This window comes from Chenopodium album, chromosome 20, assembly GCF_948465745.1.
Source record: "Chenopodium album chromosome 20, dcCheAlbu1.1, whole genome shotgun sequence".
Lineage (NCBI taxonomy): Eukaryota > Viridiplantae > Streptophyta > Magnoliopsida > Caryophyllales > Amaranthaceae > Chenopodium > Chenopodium album.
This window is the reverse complement of record NC_137853.1, coordinates 10,383,561-10,392,921: the sequence shown is the minus strand read 5'-3', so window position 1 is coordinate 10,392,921 and position 9,361 is coordinate 10,383,561. Positions and strand designations below refer to the sequence as shown.

At 35.9% G+C, this 9,361-nt stretch overlaps 1 protein-coding gene across 1 annotated transcript; it reads left to right on the top strand.

Annotated features, from left to right (window-relative positions):
- The first annotated feature begins 774 nt into the window (after positions 1-774).
- LOC145597312 (calcium-dependent protein kinase 13-like) lies at positions 775-9,266 on the top strand. Its single transcript, XM_081653448.1, has 7 exons — positions 775-1,644; positions 2,714-2,857; positions 3,063-3,215; positions 7,061-7,176; positions 7,264-7,431; positions 8,469-8,699; positions 8,807-9,266. The coding sequence occupies exons 1-7, from the start codon at positions 1,005-1,007 to the stop codon at positions 8,954-8,956; spliced, it is 1,602 nt and encodes a 533-aa protein (XP_081509574.1). The 5' UTR covers positions 775-1,004; the 3' UTR covers positions 8,957-9,266.
- The last annotated feature ends 95 nt before the right edge of the window (positions 9,267-9,361 follow it).

The window sequence follows — 9,361 nt, the reverse complement described above, 5'->3', positions numbered from 1 at the left end:
ACACCACACCCCAACAAAATCAACCCCAAAAACATAGAAAATGAAAAATAATTCGTACTCAAAAAAAAAAAAAAAAAAAAAAACATTATCTTCTAATAACCAATTTATTTTTTTACATTAACTAAGGGCCTGTTCACATTTACTGAATTGAGCTAAATTGAATTGAACTGAATTGATTGGAGCTGAACTGAACTGAACTGACTGGAGTTGAACTGAATTGAATAGAGCTGAAATGAATATTTTACGAGAGAAAAAAATTAAGAGCTGAACTGAAATTAAGCTGAAGTGAACAGGCCCTAATTACATTTATGGCGTAAAAATTCTCTTTTTTTTTTTGGAGTAATAGTGTAAAATTCTTTTATCTACCCTAAACTTGTAACTTTGTAAGGGTTTTTTCAAGTAACCTTTACGAGTATTTTATTTTCACTTTAATGATACAAAATAAACTCGATCATCAACTAAAAGTTTAAGACTGTTCTTTAATCTATTACTCTATATTAAGCATAATACAAAATACAAATATAACATGATCTTGTTATAGATCAACTCTTTATGGCTTACTTTCTTTCTCTAGTTCTATCTCATTTTGCATTAGAATTTCTTCTTTTTTAACATGAATTTCTTCTATTTTTTTCAACTCTGTACTTGTTACGGATTATTAGATTATGGAACACTGTAATAGAAAAAAGTTGAAAAAAATAAATTGTAGAGAGAAAACAGGTAAAAGAAAGAAAGATAAAAATTCAAAAAGAGGAAAGCAAAAGCATCTGAAAACTCTGAACCGTTACCACCTCACTCATTTTCTCACTATCACTTCACTCCACTTTCTCTCTCCTCCATTTTCACTCTTCTCTTCTCTCCTTTCAGACTACTACTCTACTATCTCCCCCTTTCTCTCTCCTCTGCAACAATCTAGGGTTTATGGATTCCCCCAATTTTCCTATAATGTGATTTAGGGTTAGGGTTTACACTTTCCTAATTCCTTCAAATCTGGCCCCAAATCCATGGGAAATTGCTGCAGATCTCCGGCTGCTGTTGCAAGGGAGGATGTAAAATCCAAGCAATCCGACAACAAGAGGAGAGAGAAAAACAACCAACATTCTTCCGCCAAGAAGTCGTCTTCTTCGTCTTCGATCACCGTTTTGCCCGACGTTCCCAAGGAATCGATCGACGAGAGGTATTTAGTTGATAGAGAGTTAGGGCGTGGTGAATTCGGCGTCACTTACTTGTGTATTGATCGAGGTTCGCGTGAATTGCTTGCTTGTAAGTCGATTTCTAAGCGGAAGCTACGAACTGCGGTCGACATTGATGATGTTAGGAGAGAAGTTGCGATTATGAAGCATTTGCCGAAGAGTTCGAGTATTGTGACATTGAAGGAGGCTTGTGAGGATGATAATGCGGTGCATTTGGTGATGGAGCTTTGCGAAGGCGGCGAGCTTTTCGATCGGATCGTTGCGAGGGGGCATTATACGGAGCGAGCCGCGGCGGCCGTCACTAGAACGATTGTGGAGGTGGTGCAGCTTTGTCATAAGCATGGTGTTATTCATAGAGACTTGAAGCCGGAGAACTTTTTGTTTGCTAATAAGAAGGAGAATTCGCCGTTGAAGGCTATTGATTTTGGCCTCTCAATATTCTTTCAGCCAGGTATATTGCTTTTCTTTTCTTTAATTGGTTAGAAAAATTAGTTTTCTAATTTTGTGTTTTACTATAGTTAACTGTTTGGAGTGGAATGTTCTGTTTTAGTGTTAATACGGAGTTTTCGATTGCGGTCAGTATGATGTTTGTCAAGAATTGTGTAATATGACATCTGAATTCAAGGGACTTTGGAACATTTTTTTGGTGAAATTCAGGGGTTTTTATAGTGTATTTAAGGGTTTAAGGAAGGTACATTTGGTATGAAGCATAATATGTGGATTGTGGAGGTAAAGAGGTTAGGGGTTTAAGACTATAACAGGTTTTGAAATAGCTATATGTGCCCCACTCAATTTTCATTTTTCCTGGTGGGTGGCTGATGGTTGATTAGCTTATGAACCTGTTTTTTAAGTGTCGATCTTTGTAATCGTTCCATTGATGTTGTCAAGAGACCGAGTTGTTGTGCTGTGTACTTGAAGACTCGACTGATTCTGTTGCAAAATGAAATTATAGAGAATGATTGTTGAAAGAGTGCTTAATTCCTATGGGTAATTTGTTACTGCATCAATAGCCTACGATAAAATCTTGCTTTGAAGGGGAGGTGAAAATTGAACACAGAAGTCAAGTAAAGCGTTAAACATTGCATTATGGTTTGATTACCTCTGGCCTCCGACAAACATCTTGCTGTGTCTCTTTAAGTGCATTTTTGCTATGGTCATGGATGGATTATGTGGAATTAGTTTTCTGTCATATTATAGATCCTTTATAGTACCATATCCAAACCCTGACGTCATTGGATCTTGTTACACCTAGAAAATATGTTGTGGCCTTTTTTTCACCCTAGGATAGGTACAAATGTAATTCACTACAGAGTTATGTTGAACTGATTTCCATCCTTGAGTTTAAATGTAGTCCACACAATAATTTCAATGTTTCTAGATCTTGTTCCCATCTTTTGATTGGGGATGGGCAAATTTTTAATGCTGGTTAACCTGGTTTAATGTTGCTAGTTGTGAGTCCTAGATTTTGACTGTATTATAATCATGTCGCCCATTTTCCCATATGATCTTATGCTTTTTAGGTGAACGGTTCTCTGAAATTGTTGGAAGTCCCTATTACATGGCTCCTGAGGTGCTCAAGCGAAATTATGGTCCTGAAATTGATATATGGAGTGCAGGAGTTATTCTGTATATATTATTGTGTGGAGTTCCTCCATTTTGGGCAGGTAGTTAACTTTTGTTATTGTCTCCCTACATTGTTGTCTTTTCTTTGCTTTAAGTAAGTTGTAGCTTCTATATCATTCCCGCCGGCTATTTTGTCGTCTCAATGTAACTTATATTTCTTTCATGTTGGAAGCTGCATTTTACTTCATGACCTCGATATTTCCATTGTGTTGTTACCTTGTATTTACTGCTGTGAACAATTTGCAGAGTCTGAGCAAGGTGTGGCACAGGCCATTCTACGTGGTGCTATAGATTTCAAACGAGATCCATGGCCTAACATTTCAGAGTGTGCAAAGAGTTTGGTTAGACAAATGTTGGAACCTGACCCAAAGAAAAGACTAACAGCAAAACAAGTACTTGGTAATTGCATGCCTGGAATTTCTCTCATGAATTTCCATTCTTAATTCTCATTTAGTTCTAGTAAAATTATATTGTTTTCTGCTTTAAATCTTACTTGGAAAGTGGATAACATTGCATGCATGTGAAACTAGACTGTTAAGCTGTCTTCAAATTCTAAGAACTCACCTTCATTCAATATGGAAAGCATTAGAAACCGAGCTTCAATTATATGTTGAAGACATTATTACTTTTCTAAAGAAATAAAAATGGTATTGAGAGCTCTGATTGGTACTTTCAGCCTGTTTGTATAACACTTCAGTAAGGGAGGGGATGGTAGGAAAGGAGTAAGGTTTGTTCATTAAAGATTGAAGGCAAACAATCCTCTCAACAATGATTCGTTATCCAAGCAATGGAATTATAAATCCCTCACCTTTTATTCTTTTACCTTCCTACCAGACCCTTCAATCCAAAATAGCCTTTGTTGATATTGTCCATAATTTAGAGTATTTCTGTCCTTTTGTGCTTATAAAGATCCTACTTTTGTCAGGAATTTACTTTGGAAAACTTAAAGGTTATAAACGGCTCTGTAAGTAGAAAATTTTGTTATATCTAAATTGTTTTAGCCACATGTATGCATTAATAAGCTCTTATTTTTAACTGGAATATGTGTCAAAGTCTCACTAAGTATTTTATCCTTTGGGCCTTTATCCCTTGTAATCACCTAATATTTACAAAATTAAGCTTACCTATAAAAGTAGTTATTGACAACTTGTGCATGTAAAAATGAATAAATTGTTTGAAGATACTTTAGGACTATGAAAAGTTCTATGCAATGAAAAGATCAATAAGTTTTCTACTGTCCATATTGTGTATGTTAAAGTCCGGTGATTGTTTTGATTTTGTTTCTTTAGAATTGCTTGCAGAGCTCCAGCTGCTAGCATAGGCTACATTGTTAGTTAAAAGCAGATTACAGTTGTGTTATGATAATTGAGGGTGATCAAGCCTTTTGACTTTTATGTTTTTAGGACCGCTCATTAGGCTAATTGGTGACTTTGTTAGAATTAGTAATCTGAGACTAAATATCTCTTCAGCTTTGTGGTTGGATAGCAAATAGTATAATCATGGGGACGGGCTTGGCCATCCTAATTTGCAGTTGATGTTGTGGCTAAGATTTTTTTGTCAATAGTAATTGGTCTTCTGTTTGGTGTGTTGTTTAATTAAAAGAAAGATTGACGTGATATAAGGGATGGAGGAGCAGTCCTCCCACCCAAATTCCCCAATCTACCACATATCTTGCTCATTCGACATGGACAGAAACAGGCTACAGGCAGATGGCTTTGCTATAATCTTTTCAGGGCAAACCCTTCTGAAAACCCCCTCTGACTATATATAAAATTTAGAAATATCATGGAATTGTAAGAGGAAGAGGAAGAGGAAGAGGAAGAGAAGAGCTAAATTGAACATACACTAGCCGAAAGCCATGCGCAAACATCTTAGTCCCAGACATTAGCTATCGAGTCGGCTCCAATAACCTTTTGTATTCGTCTTCTTTTTATCCTTCTCATAAAAAGCCATTCAGTTACTTCTTATAGAATTTGTGATACACTGCTCCATGACATGTCAGTACTCAGTATTTACTTAATCACTCCTAGAACACAAAGTACTAGTTGGGGTAATTGGGTATTAAAACATTTAAAAGCTCAGTACATATGGTATGCAAAAAATCATTCTCTTGACATATATAAGGGATTGAAGGTAATGAACATCTTATGCATAAATAAAGGATTGAAGGTAATGAACATCTTATGCAGATTGGATATTGTTGTAGTAAATCTGATTTGCCTGCGCCTTTCAAAGTATTGTTTAGTGTGCAGGCTATTCCATTGACATCTCATAAGGAATTATGTTCCTGGTGCAGTTAATACTTTTTTTCAAAAAGAATTTTGAAAAGCTTCAAACTAGTACTAACATTGAACCTTCTTCAGCAGGTGGAAGAGAGACACCTGCTGATGCTTTCTGTTTCCTTTCTTCTTCCTTACCTCATTAATTATGGGTGTATTCACCACATAACTTCCTCTGTGCACTCTTATCTTCTGTAAACCTTTCAGTCCTAGTTACAGAATTTCTCAACCCTTATATACTGGATTTACCTTTTTTTTTTCTCTTTCTTTTTTTTTTTAATTAATTTTTTTATTTTTTATTATTTTTTTTTATTTATAATTCTGTTGAAAAGAAGCATAATTTAGTGCTTGAAGCATTCTCTGTGGATCCTCTTTCCTTTAGTCGAGAATAGGTTTTATGGTGGTATGGACTCAACCTGCTACAACCCACCTTGGGGCAATTTAGAATGTGATTTTTGCTATTTTGATGATTGGTTGCAGTTTCGGTAGACATGGAAACATATAATCCTGGCTATAAAGTAATTTAATTCTGAGTGCTGTATTGAGTTATTGACTTAAAAAATAATGAAGTACTCCAATTAATACATTACCCTTATAGCACATCTGGCATACTGCCATGTATTATGTAATAATAGGATTTTTAGGTTTTTTCCGTTTCTCTTATCCTCTCTGCTAACCGTGTGAATCATGTAACTTATTATAGTTATCGACGTAATTTGCCTTCTAATAGATTGTGGAAGCAAGTTCTGGAAATATTCCCATTAAAATGTCTATTCTGTTGATTTATCTATTTATCTCTACTAGATTTGATTAGGCATCACTTAGAGTTTTATATTATGGGCAAACCAAATATAGGGGAACCAATACCAGTATATTGGAATGGATTTTATTGGAAAGGTGTACATTGAAATATGATGCGGAAGCCAGTGCTCTATCCTTCTTTGTAGCTTGATGTTTTAGAAACCTCTAATTGATCTACAAGAACAGGGAAATTGCCTGAGGCAAGAATAAACTCATAATAGGCAGATTAGGCACTGCCAATAAAGCAAAAGGTACAAGGAAGATATGCACCAATTCAAAACTTTTAAATGAACTGTCTTGTCACAACAAATCTATTTGTTGACAATATTCAATCTTAGAAGACCAATTACTTGAAGAGGACTATATTGGAACCTGGGAGTAGCTAACACTTCAATTGGCAACACAAGTTAAATGTGGAAAAGTCTTCTTGTTTACTTCAGCGGACTAGCTTTGCTGATAAGAAGGATTCCCCCTCCATTCACTTAGAAGCTCTATGTCCTCTTTATACGAGTGGGTGATGGTTTAAAGGTTAAAATTTACTAGTGATGTGCAACAGTGGTTATGTGATTAATCTATTATATTCTCTGAGTTTTTGGGTAGTCAATTTATGTTGCTAACTTGCTATATGTGTAGTCTTCGCTTGCAAGCCAACATAAAAAACTGATTGTTTACTTGTGACACTTGAAGCTAAAATCCTGAATGCTAAAATGAAATTACCAAATTATAGACTGTTTTACATGGTGCACATATGCCACATACATAATGATCCCTAAGGTTTCTTATGATTTTTCTCTCAAGTTTCTCATGGAGTGTGCTATTTTAATTGAATTTGAGGGTTATAATTTTGCTTAATGCTCTAAATGTTGAGGCAGTTTGTTGACTTATCTGTTGGCTCACAGCCTATATGTTATCTCATTTGTCTGTATACAACTTTATATCTGCTACGCTACTTTAATGATAAAAAAGTGATATGTATGGCTCTTTCAAGTTTGAACCAATTCTGAAAATTACTAGTTCACTATAAAGGTTTTCTGTGGGTGATAGTTATTTGTATCACGAGGCAATGCATGTACATTGTTGTTGCTGCTTTGGATGAGTTCCTTGCATGTTATTGTTGCATACATGTCATCCTCATTTTGTTTGTATTATTTCCTTGCTTTGCAGAGCATTCATGGCTACAAAATGCCAAAAAGGCTCCGAATGTTCCCCTTGGAGATGTTGTAAAATCAAGGCTAAAGCAGTTTGCCATGATGAACAGATTCAAGAGAAAGGCTTTGAGGGTAGGTTTCCTGCTTCTGTAACTGATTGGATTCTTTATTTCTAGATTTTAGTTGTGTTATTGACATCTTGATGACACTCTATTTTAGGTCATTGCCGAATTCTTGTCTGCTGAAGAAGTTGAAGATATAAAGGAAATGTTTAAAAAGATAGACACAGATGAGGATGGAGTCGTTTCTGTAGAGGAACTGAAAGTTGGGCTTCTTAAACATGGCTCCCAGCTTGGAGAGTCTGAAGTACAGTTGCTTATCGAAGCTGTAAGCACTCATCTCGAACTCATCCCCCCCCCCCCCCCCCCCCCCCCCCCTCTCCTTCCTCTAAATAAGTAGGATCCATTTTTCATCATTGATCCTCCCTGTATGTGTCTGCCTATTTTAAATACTTTATAATTGTCAGTGGAGGCAAGATGATTGGGACAAGCTGGTTTGTGTTGACATAATGACATGGGTTCTGTAGCCCATGTACATAGTGTAAACAACTACAGTGTTTTATGATCACCATCTTTGCCTTCAGATAGTTGTGTAAATGCAATGCACAGTTAGGGAAATTTTTGAATGAGCTGGGTAACATTTATGGACCTGCTTCCTGCATAGATGTATACTATAATAAAAATGCAAGGTTTGGATGTTTGATTGATCTTTTTCTACATGTATAGCTATGAAATCTTTTGAAAGGGGCATTATGGAGTGATTAGACTCTGTAATATCGTAATGTTTTTGGCTTTTGCTTTTGCTTAGGCTGTATCTAATATCTAAATGCTTGCAAGGTTTAAATATATAATGGAATTTTCTCCTTTTTTTTATTTTTTATTTTATAATATATATAAAGGTTTAAATATATATTGGGCATGGAGTGTGCCTAAATAATGGGTAATCACCCTTGATGATTGTGTAGATGAGAATTGGATCCTTGAGTCAGAGATATTTGGTTAGTAGTGTAGGTTTCTGGTTTGATCAAGCTGGAATTCTTGTGTTCAATATTGATTGGTTAGCTCTAATGCTGTTCTCTAGTAAAGATCTTGCTACTGGAGTTGTGACTTGTGACCACCTATGGCTCGACTCTTTAAAGGGCACTCTAGCCCTATGAGGAATTATGGCGAGTCCAAAATAACCCTGGTTGGAGTAAGCTGTTAAGAAGCAAGATAGATCATAATCAAGGACAATTAAACATTTCTAAAAAATTGCCTCTCTTCATCACTTCCTATCTCTACCATTCTTTTTGAATTCTTTTGGTGATGTGTATAAATCTCCAGTCATTCAAATGGTTTGTTGAGCAAGTATTGTTATTGCTGCAGGTTGACACTTTCGGAAAAGGAACACTAGATTATGGAGAATTTCTTGCTGTTTCCCTTCATTTACAGAGAATGGGCAATGACGAGCACCTTAAAAAAGCATTCTCCTACTTTGACAAGGATGGAGATGGCTATATTGAAGCAGAAGAGCTCCAGAATGCCTTGATGGAAGATGGAGTTGAGGATTGCATTAATGTTGCCAATGACATCTTCCAGGAGGTTGACACAGACAAGGTAATCATTTCGCATATTCAATAATTTGCGATACCTTTTTTGACTGAATAATTATTTGCATGTAGATTATTTATCTCTCCTACCTAATATGAGATTAATAATTGTAGGATGGAAAAATAAGCTTTGATGAGTTTGCTGCAATGATGAAAACTGGAACTGATTGGAGAAAGGCCTCTCGGCATTATTCGAGAGGAAGATTTAACAACCTAAGCATGAAGCTTTTGAAGGATGGGTCTTTGAAATTGGGGGCCGAGTGATAACAGGTTTAGGTTTGTGTTTGTCCCCTCCTACACGACCTAATACTTGGTCATTTTGCATATATTTGGACTTGTTTTCTTTAATCATGTCATTGATTTTTGGGGGGCTGCTGATTGGATTGAGTAGTGTTTTCTGGCTTGCAAGGTCAAATCGGAGTTATGTTTGTAAAATCTCTTGTCAAATATTAATGAAAAGACTGCCTTTTTGGCCTTAGGTACGGCGAATGTATGATTATGTTCCTTTTGCTGCTACAGCAATGTGTATTCGTTTTTGGTGAAAAAATATCAGGGTTTTATCCTCTTATATGTTCTTTATTATTGTCTTCTCCCTATAGCAGTATAGCGTAATCCTAATCAACATGAACTGATTTTGGGAAACCTTGTAACATTGCTAATGGAATGAAC